Source organism: Schistocerca cancellata, chromosome 1 (assembly GCF_023864275.1).
Source record: "Schistocerca cancellata isolate TAMUIC-IGC-003103 chromosome 1, iqSchCanc2.1, whole genome shotgun sequence".
Lineage (NCBI taxonomy): Eukaryota > Metazoa > Arthropoda > Insecta > Orthoptera > Acrididae > Schistocerca > Schistocerca cancellata.
Genome location: NC_064626.1, coordinates 352,247,315 through 352,269,611, shown reverse-complemented (window position 1 = coordinate 352,269,611; position 22,297 = coordinate 352,247,315). Strand labels below are relative to the sequence as shown.

The 22,297-nt window shown below is 44.5% G+C and overlaps 1 protein-coding gene and 1 pseudogene across 1 annotated transcript in view; both read left to right on the top strand.

Annotated features, from left to right (window-relative positions):
• The first annotated feature begins 1,129 nt into the window (after nt 1-1,129).
• On the top strand, nt 1,130-1,246 carry LOC126099018 (5S ribosomal RNA; annotated as a pseudogene).
• Nucleotides 1,247-4,216: 2,970 nt separating this feature from the next.
• The window catches only part of LOC126161476 (uncharacterized), a 43,505-nt gene continuing 25,424 nt past the window's right edge, over nt 4,217-22,297 (top strand). The window contains exon 1 of the mRNA XM_049917331.1: nt 4,217-4,504. Within this exon, the coding sequence (XP_049773288.1) occupies nt 4,265-4,504 (240 nt within the window). The 5' untranslated portion in view covers nt 4,217-4,264. The remainder of the gene's footprint in view (nt 4,505-22,297) is intronic.

Below are 22,297 nucleotides of genomic sequence, written 5' to 3'. Positions count from 1 at the left end.
GATAGGATGATGATGAGGACAGCACAAAACCCAATCCCGGGGCGGGGAAAATTCCCCGACCCAGCCGGAAATCGAATCCGGGCCCAGAGGACTGACAATCCGTCAAGATACCATTCAGCTACCGGGGGCGGACGTTATCATGTAAACGACAGTATAAACTGCAAACAATGTAGACGGGTTGCTCAGACTGCCTTTTAAATCATTTATATAAACTAGAATAGCAAGGGCTCTATAACACTACTTTGGCGACCCTCAGACATTACTTCGGATTCACTTGCTGAATTCCTGTTAGTTAATGCGAATTTTGCCCTTTCTGACAGGCAATCATTAATCCAGTCGCGCAGCTCAGACGCAGTGTGATTATAAGGCGCTTGTGAGGATGATATCAAAAGCCTTCTGAAAAATCTGAAAATATTTAATCAACTTGAGATCCCCTTTCGATAGCACTCGTTGTGCGAAAAAAGAGCCAGCTGTATTTCATAAGAACGATATTTTTTTGAATATATGCGGGTTGTGTGCATTGAGACAGTTTGCTTAGTGATATTTCATTATGTTGGAACGTAGAATGTGTTCCCAATTGCTGTAACAAATCGATGTCAATTCTTTGGTAGTTGGGTTGGGTTGTTTGGGGGAAGAGACCAGAGAGCAAGGTCATCGGTCTCATCGGATTAGGGAAGGAAGGGGAAGGAAGTCGGTCACGCCCTTTCAAAGGAACCATCCCGGCATTTGCCTGGAGTGATTTAGGGAAATCACGGAAAACCTAAATCAGGATGGCCGGACGCGGGATTGAACCGTCGTCCTCCCGAATGCGAGTGCAGTGTGCTAGCCACTGCACCACCTCGCTCGTTGATTTCAATTCTGTGATCAATTCTATTTACTTTTATTTGTTATGTGCCATGTGTCGAGCGAGCGGTTGTATACTCTGAAAGGAACCTAATTAGTACACAGTCTACAGCAGAAACCATTCCTTTATTGCGTGATTTAAGTTACTTCGCTACACGGCTGTTTCTGATTCGAATTCTACAAATTTTTACATCAGCAAGCAACACCTACCGATCTTGTCATACCGTAGCAGCTGACAAGCGGCGTGGTTTGAAGTTAACGAATTTCAATCTTTCAGTAATCAGTATGCAATGGCCTTGTCGCAGTGGATACACCGGTTCCCGTGAGATCACCGAAGATAAGCGCTGTCGGGCGTGGGTGGCACTTGGATGGGTGACCATCCAGACGCCATGTGCTGTTGCCATTTTTCGGGGTGCACTCAGCCTCGTGATGCCAATTGAGGAGCTACTCGACCGAATAGTAGCGGCACCGGTCAAAGAAAACCATCACAACGACTGGGAGAGCGGTGTGCTGATCACATGCCCCTCCTATCCGCATCATCCAATGAGGATGACACGGCGGTCGGATGGTCCCGAAGGGCCACTTGTGGCCTGAAGACGGAGTGCTGTTTTTTTAGTAATCAGTATATGCTTTGTTTTCGCACACGATTCCACGATTCGCATTTTCTGAGGTCGACTTCACACGACGTCTCACTGATGCTGCTCGACGCGCCCTGTCAGTATCTGCCTTTCACAATACGCATACGACGGAGGAAAGCCACAGTCTCGTTGGAGAGAGCAGACGCACGGCTGGCACCTCAGCGCAGCGGGACAACAAGGAGTGACCCCTGGTTGCAGCCGGGTCAGCCGCCTCGTGTCCTGAAGTCCCAGGGACAGCCAGCGCTCACTCCCTGCTTGGCGGAGGTCGCCTGCCGTTGGCCTGTCAGCGGTGACGTCAGCGCTACCGCTCTCGCCTCGTCCCACCGTGTAGAAGCTAAGAGGCACACAGTGCATACATGTTTAACTCAGACACGGGACTGGCCGCTGTGGCCGAGCGTTTCTAGGGGCTTCAGTCCGGAACCGCGCAACTGCTACGGTCGCAGGTTCGAATCCTGCCTGGGGCATGGAGGTGTGTAATGGCCATAGGTAGGTTAGGTTTAAGTAGTTCTAAGGCTAGGGGACTGATGACCTCAGATGTTAAGCCCCATAGTGCTTAGAGATATTTGAACCATCATACACTGCGGCTGGCCACGGTGTGTCAAATATCACGCATGCGGGGTGCGCGGGCCGCGGAGCTCGTCCTGCGTCGCCACTGCTCGCTCCTTCTCGGAAGTACCCGGAACAGTGTGACATTTAACTGAGTATTGCGGCGTGACATTTTTCGGTCACCACAGCTCTCTTCCGTTCGGCAGAATCGTGGTGTCAGCGCTGCTTGCTCTTCGCTGTTTCTCCGTCGTATGAAAGACGATCGCAGGTCCAGTGGCTGTTTTTCACAAAACCGTGTCGGACCCGCTTTTGTCCGGCGTAGTGCAACAACTCGACAAGGCATGTACTCAACAGGTCGTTGGAGGTCCCCTGCAGAAATACTGAGCTATGTTGCCTCGATAGCCACCCACAATTCCGAAATTATTACCTCTCAATTATACCCCATAAATGCTCGATGGGATTTATGTCAGGCGATCTGGGTGGTCAAATCACTAACTCGGACTGTGCAGAATGTTCTCCAAACCAATCGCGAACAATTGTGACCTGATGACATGGCGTATCGTTGTTTGGGAACATGAAGTCCATGAATTGCTGCAAATGGTCTCCAAGTAGCCGAAAATAATTTCTAGTCAACGACCGGTTCAGTTGGATTATAAGACCTAGTACATTCCATGTAAACACCGCCCATACCATTATGCAGCCACCATCAGCTGGCACAGTGCCTTGTTGACAACTTGGATCCATCCTTCGTAGGATCCGCACCTCACTCGAACCCTAACATCATTTTTTACCATCTGTAGCTGGAACTCTCCAGACCAGGCCACGGTATTCCAGTTGTGTAGGTTCCAACCGATACGGTCACGATCCCAGAAAAGGCGCTGCAGGCGATGTCGTGTTGCCACAAAAAAGCGCTCTCGTCAGTCGTCTGCCGCGATAGCCCTTTATCGCCAGATTTCACCCCACCGCTCTAACGGGTAGGTTCGTCATACGTTCCACATTGATTTCTGCAGTTATTTCACACAGAGTTGCTTGTCTGTTAGCAGTGACAACTCTACGCAAACGCCACTGATCTCGCTCGTAAAGTGAAGGCCGTCGGCCACTGCTTTGGCCCTGATGAGAGGTAATGACTGACATTTGGTGTTCTCGGCACACTCTTGACTCTGTGGATCTCGAAATGTGGAATTCCCTAACGATTTCCGAGACAGACTGTCCCATGCATCTAGCTCCAGCTACCATTTCGCGTTCAAAGTCTGTTAATCCCCGTCGGAAACCTTTTCAAATGAATCACCCGGGTACAAATGACAGCTCCATTTTTTTTTTTCCTTTATTGGGTTTCGATTCCCCCTAAAGGGGGCGGGATGGCAGCAGCTTATTACGCCGCTCTTCAGCCTACAGAATTAGTTTTAAAAAGATGAAGATAATAAAAAATAATAACAGTTGGCGATAAAATCGGTGACTTAAAGGTAAAAATGGCAGAAAATTCTGGAGCATAAAACATAAAACACAGGGTCGATGAAGCTAATAAAACACACAGGAAGCAGAAAAACAATACACAGACAATTAAAAAAACACGGCACAGTCTGGGTTCTGTTCACAAGAGATATAAAAAGCACACCCAGCGACAGCATGATTTCTGTTCGCAACACCGTGGAAGGACGCACAACACCGAACACTCACTTAAACACTGCGCTAAAAGTTGGCACAAATACTACATACCACACCCGACAGCAGGTGGGGGGAAACTGGACAGCTCCACTGATACATTGCCCTTTTACACCTCGTCTGTGCGATACTACCGCCACCTGCATATGTGCATATCGCTATCCCATGACTTTTGTCATCTCAGTGTACAAACAGTGCACAAGTACACAGACAAAATTTTTTTAAAAGAATTTTAGCTGTTTTTTTTACTTCGCGAAACGACAGATATGACAGACAATTTTCAGAACAATTCCGAATAATGCAGAATGCAAATTACCAATTGATTCGATTGAGAAACGTTACTGACAAACGTGACTTTCTGATTGTCCTCGTAAAACGCTTCATCACAGGCACAGTGAGAGGAAGCTGACTCACAAGAGGTGGCATCTTGCCCAGAAAGCTGCAGGTAACGGAGTGTGCGACACGGGTGGGCGTCCTTGTTGCCATCCAGCTGCAGCCGGCGGCCGACCTTTAAAGAGCCGGAGGGGCGCCTCAGGCGGCAATCCCAGCCTCGAGTCTCTGCGATTACTGTCCAGATGGCCAGACCCGTGCGCCTGCTCTCGGTGGTGGCTGTGCTGGCGGCCTCAGCAAGTGGCATGCCGTGTCCCGCCTCGTGCCCACATCAGCAGCAGGCGGCGGCTACTTCCCCGTGGCGGCTGATGCTGCTGCCCCCCCGTGGGATCATCGTCCTCGTGCCGTGGTACATACACATGTGCCTCTCGCAGCAGTTCACAGCTGGAGCGCCTGCGTTGGCCGCACCAGTCCTGCAAGCATCGGTGAGTGCATATAGTAACTGGTTGTGTTAAGTTTTTGTTTAAAGATGAGAAATGGGCATTTCTAAAAAGAGCAATCACAGGAGTTGGACAGACAAATATCGGTACAAGCTTAGAAATTCCGAAGAAATCTTGGGTAACAGAAGATATAATTTAATTTATCGACGAAATACACTACTGGCCATTAAAATTGCTGCACCACGAAGACGCAAAATTTAACCGACAGGAAGAAAATGCTGTGATATGCAAATGATTAGCTTTTCAGAGCATTTACACAAGGTTGGCGCCGGTGGCGACACCTACAACGTGCTGACATGAGGAAAGTTTACAACCGATTTCTCATACACAAACAGCAGTTGACCGGCGGTGACTTGTGAAACGCTGTTGTTTGCCTCGTGTAAAGAGGAGAAATGCGTACCATCACGTTTCCGACTTTGATAAACGTCGGATTGTAGCCTATCGCAATTGCGGTTTATCGTATTGCGACGTTTCTGCTCGCGTTGTTCGAGATCCAATGCCTGTTAGCAGAATATGTAATCGGTGGGTTCAGGAGGGTAATACGGAACACCGTGCTGGATCCCAACGACCTCGAATCACTAGCAGTCCAGATGACAGGCATCTTATCCGCATGGCTGTAACGGACCGTGCAGCCACGTCTCGGGACGTTTGCAAGACAACAACCATCTGCACGAACAGTTCGACGACGTTTGCAGCAGCATCGACTATCAGCTCGCAGACCATAGCTGCGGTTACCCTTGACGCTGCATCACAGACAGGAGCGCCTGCGATGGTGTACTCAACGACGAACCTGAGTGCACGAATGGCAAAACGTCATTTTTTCGGATGAATGCAGGCTCTGTTTACAGCATCATGATGGCCGCATCCGTTTTTGGCGACATCGCGGTGAACGCACATTGGAAGCGAGTATGGCGTGATGGTATGGGGTGCCATTGGTTACACGTCTTGGTCACCTCTTGTTCGCATTGACCCACTCTGAACAGTGGACGTTACATTTCAGATGTGTTACGACCTGTGGCTCTACCCTTCATTCGATCACAGCGAAACCCTACATTTCAGCAGGATAATGCACGACCGCATGTTGCAGGTCCTGTACGGGCCTTTCTGGATACAGAAAATGTTCGACTGTTGCCCTGGCAGCACATTCTTCAGATCTCTCACCAATTGAAAAAGCCTGGTCAATGGTGGCCGAGCAACTGGCTCGTCACAATACCCCAGTCACTAATCTTGATGAACTGTGGTATCGTGTTGAAGCTGCATGGGCAGCTGTACCTGTACACGCCATCCAAGCTCTGTTTGACTCAATGCCCAGGCGTATAAAGACCGTTATTACGGCCAGAGGTGGTTGTTCTGAGTACTGATTTCTCAGGATCTATGCACCCAAATTGTGTGAAAATGTAATCACATGTCAGTTTTAGTATAATATATTTGTCCAATGAATACCCGTTTATCATTTGCACTTCTTCTTGGTGTAGCAATTTTAATGGCCGGTAGTGTATGAAAGGAAGATGCACAGAAAAAAGACAGAAATATAGCAAAATAAGTTACTTATGACTGAAATAAGTAGGAAGTGCAGAGAAGACTAGGTGAAATGGCTACAGGGTAAATGCGAAGAATTCGAAAAAGGAATGGTCCTCAGAAGGACAGACTGAGCATGCACAAAGGTGACAGAAGTTATGGGATACCTGCTAATACCCCGTGGGACCTCCTTTTGCCCTGCGTAGTGCAGCAACTGGATGTGGCGTGGACTCATCAATTCGTTGGAAGTCCTCTGCATAAGACTGTGCCACTGTCTCTATTGCCGATCATAATTGCGAAAGTATTGCCGCTGCAAGATTTTCTTCGCGAACGGACCTCTCGATTATGTTCCATAAATGTTGGGTGAGGATCATGTCGGGAGATGTAGGTGGACAATTCATTCGTTTGAACTGTCCAGAATGTTCTTCAAACCAATCGCTAACAATTATGACTGAGGATATGACACATTGTCATCCATAAAAATTTCGTCGTTGTTTGGGAACATCAAGTCCATGAATGGCTGACAATAATCATTGTCAGTCACTGATCGATTCAGTTGGTCCAGAAAACCCAGACCATTGTATGTAAACACAACCCACACAATTATGAAGCCACCATCAGCTGGTAAGTGCCTTATTGAGAACTTGGGTCCATGGCTTCCTAGGGTCTGCGCCACGCTCGAAACCTACCATCAGCTCTTGCCAACTGAAATCAGGATTCATCTGACCAGGCAACGGTTTCCCAGTCATCTAGGGTCCAACCGATATGGCCACGAGCCTAGGGACGCTGCATGCGATGTCGTGCTGTCAGAAAATGCACTCTCGTCGGTCGTCTGCTGCGATAGCTCATTAACGCCGAATTTCGCCCCACTGTCCTAACGGATACGTTCTCGTACGTCCCACATCGATTTCAACTGTTATTTCACTCAATGTTGCTTGTCTGTTATCACTGACAACTGTATGCAAACGCCGCTGGTCTAGGTCGTTGAGTGAAGGCCGTTGGCCACTGAGTTGTCTGTGGTGAGAGGTAATGCCTGAAATTTGGTATTCTTCTCAGGTGCGACAAAATCTACAGTAATAGCACTCACATTTTTTGGTGTAATTCAAAGAATATACACTGTTTTGAGCGCATCCACTCAGATGTAGGAAACCTTATTGAACAGGGTACCAACTACAAGAATGAAGAAGCTTTCAAATACTCGATGGCAAAGTAGGGTGAGGAGTGTTAAAGCTATAAGGTACCGGAAAAGAGAAGTCAGAGGTGCCTCATTGATGTTCTAGCAACCCTACCACAACAAAGGTAAAAAATTAATTATGATTGTAGTGTTGCTCACGCTACTAAATATTGCATTTTCTGGCAACGACAACGTTATATTATGTGGCAGGTGTCATTAGAGCACAGTTAATAAAGTCATTTCATGAAATAATGGATAAACTAGGCACTCATCTTTTCGTGTTTAACACGCTGGTCTCGTTGCGAACTCATGGCTCAATCGTCGAAAATCTAGGTAGTGATGATTCCAAGCACGTATGCAAAGAGGCCTAGGTGTTATTCTGTGATATTCAAAAGTTTTATAGATGTGTTTCATAAACCATTCTTGAAGATTAAACTTTTGCAAGTCAGCGCTCCGAATTTAAGTTACACTTCTTTTTTATTCCTTTTGTTGCAATATCACGTAAATCACAAAACAGCACTTCACTATATAAAACATACTTGAAAATATCTTCCTACTTGTTAAAGTTCACATTTTATAAACTGACTACAATTTGCGTCTTTTCAACATGACGTCCAAGACTTGACTCTCTAATAACCGCTTATGCGCCCAGAAATCAGAGTTACAAGTACGTCAAAGATCATAATGACAAAAGAAAGAATTCACATAAGAATAATATCATTGCAATATAAATTATCGCTGTATCAAAGTACCTCTACATTAATGAAATCAAATCTGAATGTTGTCTCAGAAATATGTTAACTACTTTACAGAAACACAGTACAATATTGCTGGTATCAAGTGGTTGAGGTGAGGTGCAGTAATGGTTACGTAATTCAAGTAGCATTACAATGTGAGCAACAGCAATGTTGAATCTAAAACAAAGAGCGATCTCACTCGCTTGTTGTGAACGAACTACAGGATGGAACGCGGTAAATTGCGTTTTTAGAATTCACATTGTGGCAGCACTGTTGGTCGAATAGAGGGGAGAGTGGGCGTGGTTCATAGAGACGGACTGGAGGTTTGTATTCAATTGTTGGTCAGTTGCGATAATGCAGTGGACACGTGAGGAGCGCTCATTTTGTGTTGAAGTGTGTTTCTCGAATTCCCACTCAATCATTGCAGTGCAGCTGGCTTTTCTTTTGCGATTTGCAGTACCCCCACACTGACGTGTTCGTGGACGGCAATCAGTTTTAAATTGAGTAAATGCATTCAGAACAACATGGGATGTGTTATCTGTACAAAGAGGACCTGAGAGAAGCGTTACAACACCACAAAATGCTGAACGACTTAGAGCAGCAGTATTGCAGTCTCCGAAAGCCTCAGCTGAGAAACACGCACTTGCTCTTGGTATTTAAAGACGTTCTCTCCAATGAATTCTTCATAATGAACCGAATTTTGACCCGTGTAAAATGTGCACCGTCCAGTAATTGTCAGTATGGGACATCTTGTGAAGACATGCTTGCAATCATACCCTGTGACGCGAATGCATTCTTTAGTAATGAGGCATATTTTCACCTCAGTGGGTGTGTAAACAGAATATGCAGTACTGGAGCGATACAAACCCCAGGCAAATTCACCAGAGACCCCTGCACTCGGACCGCGTCACTGTGTGGTGCGCCGTATCAAAGATAGGCATCATTGGCTCTTACTTTTACCAGGAAAGTAGTCGTGTTGTAACTGTCAATTGGGATCGTTACTTAACTATGGTGCAAGAGGTTTTCCAACCGGCTTTCGAGACGATGCAATTACAGGGTGCCTGGTTTCAACAAGATGGTGCCACTGCAGGCATTATTCAACAGGATACCAACTACAAAAGTGAAGAAGCTTTCAAATACTCGATGGGAAAGTAGGATGAGGAGTGTCGAAGCTATAAGGTACCGGAAAAGAGAAGTCAGAGGTGCCCTTATTGATGTTCTAACAACCCTATCACAACAAAGGTCAAAAATTAATTATGATTGTAGTGTTGCTCACGCTACTAAATATTGCATTTTCGGGCAACAAAAACGTTATATTATGTGGCAGGTGTCATTAGGGCACAGTTAATAAAGTCATTTCATGAAATAATGGATAAACTAGGCACTCATCTTTTCGTGTTTTCCACGCTGGTCTCGTTGTGAACTCATGGCTCAATCGTCGAAAATCTAGGTAGTGATGATTCCAAGCTCGGATGCAAAGAGGCCTAGGTTGCTGACTAGGCATTACCATGAATTTTTTGTGGCAAACGTTTCCTGGAAGGATTATCTCTCGTATGGGGGATCTCAACTGGCTCGCACGATCACCGAGCATAGCACCATGCGATTTTTTTCTTTGGGGGCTACCTGAAGTCAAAAGTGTATTGCAACCGTCCCAAGACCCTGGAAGACATGCAGGACAATATTAACGCTGAAACTGCAAGAATACCAGAAGATATGCTCGAAAGATTGCATGAGAATTTCAGAAAACGACTGTGGCAGTGTGTGAAGATATACATTTGCCAGATATACTGTTTAAACCATGTAATTAGAAACTTCCATTACTGTCCAATATGAGAAAAATAAAAATGTAAGTTTCTAAGTGTTCATTGATTTGTTATTTCATTCCCAAATCAGCAATTTACCGCGTTTCACCCTGTAGAAAGCTTGGAGCTTATTATAGGCGTTGTCATATGGTATGACCTTCTCTTTGCTATTAATGCAGCAATTAAGGCACTTCAAGCAGAAAACAAGAACGTGAAAGTAGCAATGTCTAGTGATATGCATTGAGAATTTTCGTGAAGAAGGTTTTATTAATGCACAAGTAACAGCGAAAGAGATAGTTGAAGGTTTACAGTCTCAACCAAAATTTGGAAAAAAGAAAATTGGCAAGAAAGCGAAGCAATTATCAAGGTGACTACGTGGTTTGCAGAGCTCAACTTTCAGAGGAGAGATAGAAAATCTGTTGCTCCTGCCCTGGTGTTGATACAGTGTTAAAAAGTTTGAAAGAAAGGTTTGGCCAACAGGCTAAAAATTCCGAAATATTCCGCAGGACGAAGAACTAAAAATGCTATGTAAAAAGGTTGAGGAAGAGTTAAGTGTAAACATAAATGGTGAATGTCCGAAAGACATTGTTGTATCAGAGCTTTTGACAGAAATTAAAGTGTTCAGAGAAATGGTGTCCGAGGATGTGAAAACTCCTATGTTAATACTGAAATACTTGAATGACATTGGAAACCCACTTCCCAACATTTGAATTGCTTACATAATTTTGCTAACCGTGCCGGTGACAGTCGCCTCCGCTGAAACGCGATTTTCACGTTTAAAGCTTATCAAGAATAATTGTAGAAGCTGCACCTCGTAAGAACGCCTGTCTTCCCTTGCTATGCCGGCAATGAAACACGGCATGGTTTTAAAATTGGATTTTGCAGATATTATTGATGAACTCGTCAAAGGGTTCGATCCTTACTACTGTTCCATACCCAATTTTTGTATCGCTCCCTTTTTCGGTTTTAGGAATCCAAACGGCGAATACGTGTGACGACACTGTCTCTGGTGGGCCGCTTCATTTTGCCCGCGCAACGGCCTCTTTAACTAACTTCAATGCCGATTAACTCGGAAATAGCCTAACGTGCAGAATGTTTTTCTTAGCAATTATTTCTCAGTACAACCTGCTCTGTAACACCCTTACAAACTTTTCAGACTTTCTCCGACCACCTTCGGTGATATTAAAAGGAAAAGGTGTCAACATCAGGAGGGCAAGAGGAATTCCATTGTCAAACGCAGAGAAATGAGCCGATGGGTGGAAATAATACAGCGGAGGTCTCTTTGAGGAAGAGGAAATGTCTAAAGACATGACACAAGAAGAAGAAAGATATTGTACAGCGAGTATTAGAGTTTAACAGAACTTTGGAAAACTTGGTATCAAATAAGGCAGAAGGTGTAGATAACATTAAATAGGGATTTCTATAATCAATGGGGGAAGCGGGAATCAAACCACTACTTCAGTTGGTTTATAGAGTCAATGAGGCGCAAGGTGTACCATCAGACTTTCGAAAAAATGTCGTCCACACGGCCCCAAAGATAGCAAGAGTTGATAAGTGCCAAAACTACCATACAATCAGCTTGACAGCTCATGCATAAAGTTACTGACAAGAATAATAGACTATACAAAAGAACAGAAAAGAAAATTGGCGATCTCTTAGGTGACCATCTGTTTAGTTTTAGGAAAGGTAAAGGCGTATGACAGACAGTTATGACGTTTCTCTCCATAATGGAGGCAGTATTTAAGAAAAAATCAAGACACGTTCATACGATTTGTCGACCTAGAAAAATCGTTCGATGTAAAACGGCGTGAGTTCACCGAAATTCTCAGAAAAATGGGTGTAAGGTATAGGACACAGAGTAATTAATGATGTGTATCAGAACGGATTAGAATTGAGATTAAAATATGTTCAGAAAATAATTACAGACGTTGGGCTCATGTGCTACTTTGAGATAAAAGAGTTAGCACAGTAGAGGCAGCCGTGGCTGGCCGCACCGAGTCTGTCAGAGGACTAACTGAACGGAGACAGTCAATCAAACGGTTCAAGTGGCTCTGTGAGACTTAACTTCTAAGGTCATCAGTCCCCTAGAACTTAGAACTACTTAAACCTAACTAACCTAAGGACATCACACACATCAATGCCCGAGGCAGGATTCGAACCTGCGACTGTAACAGTCAATCCATGGTTTGTGTGATTTTTGTGGAATTCAGTCCACCTTTCATGTGATTTTGTAGTTTCGTCAAGTTCGGCTTAATGTCTTGCCTCTATCCATATGTTCTCATAATTTTTACCACGCTAGACGGAAGATCACGCTGGGAACCGAACTGAAAGGGTTTTATTTTTATTACATTTCATATTCAGCACATCACGTACGTTTTACCACCTTTCTTAGACATCGTTAATTACTGGATGGTACGGATGTGGGTGTAATTGCAATCACTTGCACATGGCTTCAGCTTTGTGGCAGAGTCCTGGGAACGGCTACTGAGTTTAATTTCGAAGCTGGCTCGAGACGCCGACGCCAGTCGGGCAGCACCATATCTCAGCGCGCTTTCTTAAACATGACGCTTTGCAATTGGTTCGTTCAGATCCACGCACAAGACACGACGTATTTCAATTGTTAGACATTGAAACGATGGAAGATTCTGAGCCTGGGAAAAAAGCGTCCTCTCTCCTGTCTTTTGATTGGAGGAGACGCTTGGCACCGCTGGAAAATTCGTCTTACAGTCTGGTCAGTTCGCCCCCTCAGAGGCGAGGCAGGTTGGTTTTTATACATCGCCAGTAGCAGCCAGGCGCTCTGCTGCGGTCAGGTGAGCATGACGTGTCACTTATGTGTACCCTTTCGAAGGAACCATCCCGGCATTTGCTTCAAGCGATTTAGTGAAATCACGGTAAGTCTAAATCTGGATTTCCGGACAAGGATTTGAACCGTCGTCCTCCCGACTGTGAATCTATTTTGTTAAGCACTGCGCTATCTTGCTCGATGAGATAGTTCAGTTTCTTTCAAGTTAGGATTCCCTGTGATTTTGAAAGTCAGTCGTTAGGAGCAGTACGGAATTCGTCTAACTAAATTTAGATGGGGTCGATTTTGAGCTATATCCGGTCACGATTCAAGCCACACATCGAGTTTCTTTTCGCTGCGAGTCGCAAGCCAGTTTTTACGACTCAGTGATTACCGGACATTGATGAATTTCGCCTACGGTTATGCTGTGAGTGAGCAGTTGAGCGTCCATATTACGTTCCTCAGTAAATCCAATCCTCACTGAATAACGACTACGACCAACAGTTCCCCTTTTACTAAAACCCACCAATAGGAATTTATAGCTGTTGAAGAGTGCTCTCCTGTTTGTGATTAAAACTCGATTTTGAATCAACATAGTTCGTTAAGCTCTTTCCCAATGTGCTTGCAAGCACAACATTGCCCCTCGTGTGGTCATTAACCTTTCGTACCCTGTAAGAGAAAGATACCAGGAAGCATTTGGTAAAGGTAAATCCCTGGTAGGTCGATCTGAAGTCTATTGGTTAAATTTCCATTGATGATAGGATACAGGGCTAAATCAATCAATGTCTATGTGACTTCAGACGTCTTTTCATTCAGAACAGTTTAAACAATAATAAGCACTGTTTTTTCGGTAGGAAGCTCACGGCTACAAAAAACCCATGTCATGTGACAAAAGTGTGTCCCACCGTAGTAGCAGTCAACAATATTTAGAAATTTTTGATAGTTGATAACAGTGGGCGCCTTTTATGTTGACTAAAAAAAATCGAGATGGTTTAGCTTGCGAAGAAATACGCAAATAAATAATTCAAATATACAATATCAAGATAAAAGTGATCCTGTGCCAATAATATACAAAGGAAATAACAGAAAATATATTTTGTTTAAAATCAGACAATGTAGGATGACTCATAATGCGTATAGCGATCCAAACGCCTCTAACTGTGTCGTGCATAGCGGTAAATCAATGATAATTACAGTAAACGTAAAAGAAGACTTAAAATTTCCATCGCTATGCAGGCACAGTAAATTGGAAGCGAGGCTAATGGAAAGTTAATGTGTTGTGTGAGATGTCAGCACAACAGTGTACGGTTTATTTTTCTTCATTGCACTCAGTGTTTCAACAACATTCACCTGGATAGCGTGATTCGGTTTCCACAGATTACATTTTTCAGCAAGATGGAGCATCCCCATATTGGAGTGTGGACAACCGCACATTTCAAAATCAGTATCTTCCAAACTGTTGGATCGATTGTGTGGACATGGATCGGTTGAAGCTAGATATAGAGGAGAATTACTGCAATTCGGTAGCAGGTGAATACAGTGTTATAAATACAAAATCAAATAGGGTTAATGAAGGAGTAGGTTTAATAATAAATGAGAAGATAGGAATGAGGGTATGCTTCTACGAATAGCATAGTGAACGCATCATTGCAGCAAAGATAGATACGAAGTCCACTCCCACAATGTTAGTACCAGTTTATATGCCAACTAGCTTCGCAGATGATGAAGAGACTGAAGAAATGTATGACGAAATAAAATAATTTACTCAGATAATTAAGAGAGAAGAAAATTTAATAGTATTGAGGATTGGAAATAGATAGTAGGAAAAGGAAGAGAAGGAAACACAGTAGGTGAATATGGACTGGGGGTCAGGAATGAAAGAGGAAGCCATCTGATAAAGTTTTCCACAGGGCATAATTTAATCATTGCTAACACTTGGTTCCAGAAACATAAAATAAGGCTGTTTGCGTGGAGGAGAGTTTTAGAGACCAGGTTTTAAACTGTAAAATATAATCAGAGGCAGATGTGGACTCTGACCACAATTTATTGGCTATGAATTGTAGATTAAAACTGAAGAAATTGCAAAAAGATATGAAATTAAGGAGATGGAACCTGGATAAGACGAAAGAACCAGGCATTGATAATGTTTCAGAGGGAGCATTAGGCAACGGCTGAGTAGACCAAGGGAAAGGACTACAGTAGAAGACGAATGGGTAGCTTTAAGAGATGAAATAGTGGAGGCAGGAGAGAATCAAATAGGTAAAAAGATAAGGCATAGTAGAAATCCTTGGATAGTGCAAGAGATATTGAATTTAACTGATGAAAGGAGAAAATGTAGTAATGCAGCAAATGAAGCAGGCAGTAAGGAATACAAACGTTTAAAAAATCAGATTGATAGGAAGTGCAAAATGGCTAAGCAAGCATGGCTAGAGGGCAAGTGAAAGGATTTAGAAGCATATTTGATTAGGGGAAAAATAGATGCTGCCTACAGGAAAAGTAAAGAGGCCGTTGGGGAAAAGAGAAGCAGTTGTATGAATATCAAGAGCCCAGAGGGAAAACCAGTCCTAAGCAAAGAAGGGAAAGCAGGAAGGTGGAAGGAGTATATAGAGGATCTGTACAATGAAGATGTATTTGAGGGCAATATTATGGAAATGGAAGAGGACGTAGATGGAGATGAAATGGGAGATATGATGCTGCGTGAAAAATTTGACGGATCACCGAAAGAGTTAAGTCGAAACAAGGCTCCGGGAATAGACAACATTCCGTTAGATCTATTGATAGTCTTGGGAGAGCCAGTCATGACAAAACTCTTCAATTTGGTGAGTAAGATGTATGAGAGAGGTGAAATAGCTCCATACTTCAAGAAGAATATAATAATTCCAAATCTGAAGAAACCAGGTGCTGCCAGTTGTGAAAACAGCCGAAATGTTATCAGGTTACCTTCCAGTCAGAAAGCTGTTGCACTCAACGACTGTTATATTGACTTGTATTCAATGAACTGTGGATGAAGCTCGACCAACAGGCATTACGTGCATTGAGCGAAAATAATAGTGCATTGAGAATGGTTAACTTCTAGCCGAAATATAGATCTGCACAATAAAATTAGAAGAGGACGACTGATCGCTGCAATCTATAATTTACAAGCCGAAATATCAGTCTAATAACTCACGGTTGCAAAATGCTAACCAGAATACTGTACAGAAGAATGGAAAAACTGGTTCAAGCCGACCTCGGGAAGATCAGCTTGGATTCTGGATAAACGTAAGAATATACAACGCAATACTGACTTTACGACTTTTCTTAGAAGATAGGTTAAGGAAAGACATATCTATGCTTACAGCATTTGTAGACCTAGAGAAAACTTTTGAGAATGTGGACTGGAATACTCTATTTGAAATTCTGAAGGTAGCAGGGATAAAATACAGGGCGCCAAAGGCTATCTTCAACTTGTACAGAAAATAGACGACAGTAATGAGACGAGGGGCATGAAAGGGAAGCAGTGGTTGAGACGGAAGTGAGATAGGTTTGTAACAAAACTTCCTGGCAGATTAAAACTGTGCACCCGACCGAGACTCGAACACGGGACCTTTGCCTTTCGCGGGTAAGTGCTCTGTGCCCCACCGAGACTCGAACTCGGGACCTTTGCCTTTCGCGGGCAAGTGCTCTAGAGTTTCATATCAGCGCACACTCCGCTGCAGAGTCAAAATCTCATTCAGGTTTGTAACGTATCCGCAATGTTATTCAATCTGTACATTGAACAAGCAAATGAAAAATTTAGAATAGGAATTAAAGTACGTGGAAAAGAAATAGAAATTTTGAGGTTTGCAGGTAACAGTGTAATTCTGTCAGAGACAGCAAAGAACTCAGACGAGCAGTTGAACGGAATGAACATTGTCTTGAAAGGAGGATATAAGACGAACATCAACAAAAGCAAAACAAGGATAATGGAATGTAAATCAAGTGATACTGAAGGAGTTAGATCAGGAAACGATACACTTAATGTAGTGGATGAATTTTCCTATTTGGGTACCTAAATAACTGATGATGGCGGAAGTAGAGAGGATATAAAAATGTAGACTGGCAATGGCAAGAAAAGCATTTCTGAAGAAGAGAAATTTTGACACCATCGAATATACCAGTAGATTTAAGTGGTACGAAGTTTTTTCTGAAAGTATTTGTACGGAGTATAGCCATGTATGGAAGTGAAACATGGACGATAAACAGTTTAGACATTGGAAATGTGGTGCTACACAGATATGTTGAAGATTAGATGAGTAGATCACGTACCTAATGAGGAGGTACTGGTTAGAATTGGGGAGACATGAAATTTATGGTACAAGTTGACCAAAAGGAAGGATCAGTTGATAGGACACATCCGAGACATCAAGCGATCACCAACTTAATATTGAAGGAAAGTGTGCGTGTGTGGCGGCGGCGGCGGGGGGGGGGGGGGTCAAAAGTCGTAGAGGGAGGATGTAGGTTTCAGGTTTCAATGGTTAGTCGGAGAGGAGGAGGCTCGCACAGGATGGAGTATCATGAAGAGCTGCATCAAACCAATCTTCTGGCTGAAGACCATAACAACAACACGTGAAAGACATTGTCTGTGTTCCTCCTTTGTCAAAAATAGTTTCGGAACTCAAAGTGCTCATTTCTAAGGCTCTCATGGCAGTGATTCCACTACATGCTTCAGAATTTATAACCGAGCGGGGTGGCGCAGTGGTTAGACACTGGACTCGCATTCGGGAGGACGACGGTTCACTCCCGCGTCCGGCCATCCTGATTTAGGTTTTCCGTGATTTCCCTAAATCACTCCAGGCAAATGCCGGGATGGTTCCTCTGAAAGGGCACGGCCGACTTCCTTCCCCATCCTTCCCTAATCCGATGAGACCGATGACCACGCTGTCTGGTCTCCTTCCCCAAAACAACCAACCAACCAGAATTTATAGCGGGAAATGGATTAGCGCTTAGCCGTTATCTCTGTCGCCAATAGGAGACTTACCTATGAAGTACTGGGTTGGTGCATAAGTTCGTAGCGGTTTTCCACAAGTAAACGAATACAGTCTGCCAACGCTGGGATAATTTTTCGACTGGGAGACCGTAAAAATCACGTGGTTTTGAGGTGAAAAACTTCTCGAGCCGAGTTCGGAGCGCGTTTTCATGTGGATAGGCAGTTCATTAAAGGTTGTTCGTTAGAAAGCAGAAATGTGAAAATGGGGTGCAAGATCCGGTGAATGAGGTGGGTGTGGAATGACTTCCCAACACAACTCCTGAGTAGTGTTTTTTGTCAATACAGCAGAATACGGGCGAGCGCTATCGCGGAGTAGCATCCCTTCACGAAATCATCCTGGTCGCTGTTCTGGGGATGGGTTTGCAAGACTCTCAAGTTGTTGAAAATAGTCCGCGGCTCTTGGTATTGCGGTAGCGTTCTCGCTTCCCGCGCACGCGGAACTGTGTTCGATTCCCGGCGGGGTCAGGGATTTACTCTGCCTCGAGATGACTGGGTGTTGTGTGTCTTTCATCATCATTTCATCCTCATTCACTCGCAAGTCGCCGTAGTGGCGTTAAAGAACTTGTGGAGCGGCGGCCGAACCGTCCCGCGAGGGGTCTCCCGGCCGCCAATGCCATACGCTCATTACTATTATTATTTGTTGAAAATAAATGTCAGAAGTGAAGGCTACACCTCGGGGAAACAATTCGTAGTATACCACGGCATCGCTGTTCCACCAGATGCATAACATTATCTTTTGTTGATGGCGCAGGTCTTTGCACGGGGAATTGTTGCTTCATTTGGGCTTAACCATTCCTTTCTTTTCGTCGTGTCAGCCCAAGGACACCATTTCTCGTTACCGGTAACCATACTGGATAGGGGTGGTCGGTGCTGTTCACGAGCCAATTGATAACGAGCAAGCAGAGATATACATATGGCCACGCATTGACTTTTGTGATTTTGGCTTAGAGCATGCAGTACCCGTACATACGATTTTTGAACCTTCCCCACTGCATGCAGATGTTACACGATGGCGGAATGATCACAGTTAATCAAATTTGCCAGTTCTCGAGTACACTGACGTGGATCATTGTGGGTTAATGTGATTAAACAACCTTCATGAACCCCGAAAGTCTTCTGAACGTGGAAAGTCACTAATGTCAAAGCGATCCCGCTTAAAACGAAAAGATAATTTTCTTGCCGTTCTCTGTCCAATGGCATTATCCCCATACATGGCTCAAATGCTTCTGGCTGCCTCCGCGGATGTCACCCCTCCATTGAACTCAGACGGTGGAGTAAGTCAGAAATGTTCCGATTTCGCCGATCGGGATTAGCCGAGCGGTCTCAGGCGCTGCAGTCATGGACTGTGAGGCTGGTCCCGGCGGAGGTTCGAATCCTCCCTCGGGCATGGGTGTGTGTGTTTGTCCTTAGGATAATTTAGGTTAAGTAGTGTGTAAGCTTATGGACTGATGACATTACCATTTAAGTCCCATAAGATTTCACACACATTTTCTTTTGTTCCGATTTCAGCTCTTAGCACTCCATTTGCTAGTGCCACAGTTCCACTCACTACTTCCAAATGACAAAACGATTATAAGTAAACTGAGACAGCAACAGTGAACTACAAATTAAAAAAACAGTTGATAAATAGACCCATAACAACCGGAATACGAACAAGAAAAACAAGAATGCTACAAACTTATGTACCAACCTAATAGTGAAAAAATTGAACTGCTTTACGTTCTCTATAACTTCTATCTACACTCCTGGAAATGGAAAAAAGAACACATTGACACCGGTGTGTCAGACCCACCATACTTGCTCCGGACACTGCGAGAGGGCTGTACAAGCAATGATCACACGCACGGCACAGCGGACACACCAGGAACCGCGGTGTTGGCCGTCGAATGGCGCTAGCTGCGCAGCATTTGTGCACCGCCGCCGTCAGTGTCAGCCAGTTTGCCGTGGCATACGGAGCTCCATCGCAGTCTTTAACACTGGTAGCATGCCGCGACAGCGTGGACGTGAACCGTATGTGCAGCTGACGGACTTTGAGCGAGGGCGTATAGTGGGCATGCGGGAGGCCGGGTGGACGTACCGCAGAATTGCTCAACACGTGGGGCGTGAGGTCTCCACAGTACATCGATGTTGTCGCCAGTGGTCGGCGGAAGGTGCACGTGCCCGTCGACCTGGGACCGGACCGCAGCGACGCACGGATGCACGCCAAGACCGTAGGATCCTACGCAGTACCGTAGGGGACCGCACCGCCACTTCCCAGCAAATTAGGGACACTGTTGCTCCTGGGGTATCGGCGAGGACCATTCGCAACCGTCTCCATGAAGCTGGGCTACGGTCCCGCACACCGTTAGGCCGTCTTCCGCTCACGCCCCAACATCGTGCAGCCCGCCTCCAGTGGTGTCGCGACAGGCGTGAATGGAGGGATGAATGGAGACGTGTCGTCTTCAGCGATGAGAGTCGCTTCTGCCTTGGTGCCAATGATGGTCGTATGCGTGTTTGGCGCCGTGCAGGTGAGCGCCACAATCAGGACTGCATACGACCGAGGCACACAGGGCCAACACCCGGCATCATGGTGTGGGGAGCGATCTCCTACACTGGCCGTACACCACTGGTGATCGTCGAGGGGACACTGAATAGTGCACGGTACATCCAAACCGTCATCGAACCCATCGTTCTACCATTCCTAGACCGGCAAGGGAACTTGCTGTTCCAACAGGACAATGCACGTCCGCATGTATCCCGTGCCACCCAACGTGCTCTAGAAGGTGTAAGTCAACTACCCTGGCCAGCAAGATCTCCGGATCTGTCCCCTATTGAGCATGTTTGGGACTGGATGAAGCGTCGTCTCACGCGGTCTGCACGTCCAGCACGAACGCTGGTCCAACTGAGGCGCCAGGTGGAAATGGCATGGCAAGCCGTTCTACAGGACTACATACAGCATCTCTACGATCGTCTCCATGGGAGAATAGCAGCCTGCATTGCTGCGAAAGGTGGATATACACTGTACTAGTGCCGACATTGTGCATGCTCTGTTGCCTGTGTCTATGTGCCTGTGGTTCTGTCAGTGTGATCATGTGATGTATCTGACCCCAGGAATGTGTCAATAAAGTTTCCCCTTCCTGGGACAATGAATTCACGGTGTTCTTATTTCAATTTCCAGGAGTGTATATATCGCTATGCATTAAACAGTTGCAGCCGTTTGCAACCGCTTTATTCATTCGTAATTGCCCTGCACTTTTAAAAATTTCAACAAGTTGAGACTGGTAGCTCTCTTCGTGTATGAATTGTTTGTGCTCGTGAAATCTCATTCAGATTCATATTATGCAGAACTGTAACATCGATTGTTTCAATATCCCAGTCTATTTTCCCTTCAGTTGGTCTACCGTTACGCGGTTTTCTCTTACAATCTTTCTTTTAAGTATGACCATAGGTACAAAAATCACAAACAGACAAGCCAGACAAACGAGACAGCTGGAACCTTTGCTGAATGTGCACTCTCCAGTGAAGGCATCATGAGCGCGACACAACGACTGGCACGCGGCTCCATTTTTCTGGAAATAGCAGCACTGCCTTTCATGTTACTTTAATTCACTGTAGAAGTTCAAGAACATGTGAAAATAAACGTCTTTAACGACAACGATTCCGGAGAACACCTGGCCTATAGTTCGATTACCAGAATATAGCACCGAATACCAATTTATTTTTCTCACGAAGAGGAAATTCATGCACAGTGTCCAGAAAGATGAAACCAGCCTTCATAAATTACAGTGTCAGGTAAAGTTCGCGCACCCACAATCTTTTTAAGGGACCACTCGCAATACTTAACCGTCTTTTCCGTATCATCTGGAAGCAGTGCCTGAACACATGAAACGCAGTAAGACTTCAGGTAAGACTTTCAGTACAGAATGTCTGTTTCAAATCTGCCTGAAAGAAATTTTCTGTCTAGCAGTAATTTTCAGCAATGTGTTTGCAGTCGTTCCCTGAGTTCGAAATGAAGGTTTGCTGTAATCACTAGAATTAGGGACATCGCCGCTGAATAGCCATTATAGCAATTTCTGAACACTGATTTTTGCAGGAATAATGGAGTTTATGAACTGTTCAGGAAAAATTTCACAAATCTTGACTGAAACAATACACATGGAAGCTTCAACTAAACACTTCCTTTTTCTTGAATTTTATACTGTTTCTTGTCCTGTGAAGTTGGGTAGAAGTCATTTTCTACGTGCAGTATGTCTACGACAAAATGATTGACAGGCAGTAACAGTATTCTCGACATTCGCAGTCATTATTCTTCAGTTTCTACTTCAGTTATATTCATCATGTAGATAAGAACAACTGTTATCAACCGCAGTGGAACATAGCCTCAGCTAAGTCTAACATCGAAAGTAATAAAAATCAATATTAACCAATCAATAACGTCAGTTATATTTTTATAATGTAAAACTTGTAAGAGGTACGTGAAAAAAGTAATGAGACGGATTTCTAATCTACCAAAGCCTTTGTTTTTTCTTCAGACAACAGTGTTTTCCACTTCAAAGTAGTTCCCTTCGGCAGCTATACAGTGGGGGAGTCTTGGCAGCAGTTCTGAAAGTCCGAAACTGATAAGGCCTTTAACCCACCGGTCACAATCTTTTGAATGTTCTCCAGAGTCCCAAAATAACGTCCTTTTACGACATTTTTCAATTTCGAGAAAAGAAAAAAGTCACAATGATTCAATTAGGTGAATAATGGGGATGTGAAACAACAGGAATGCTTTTTGA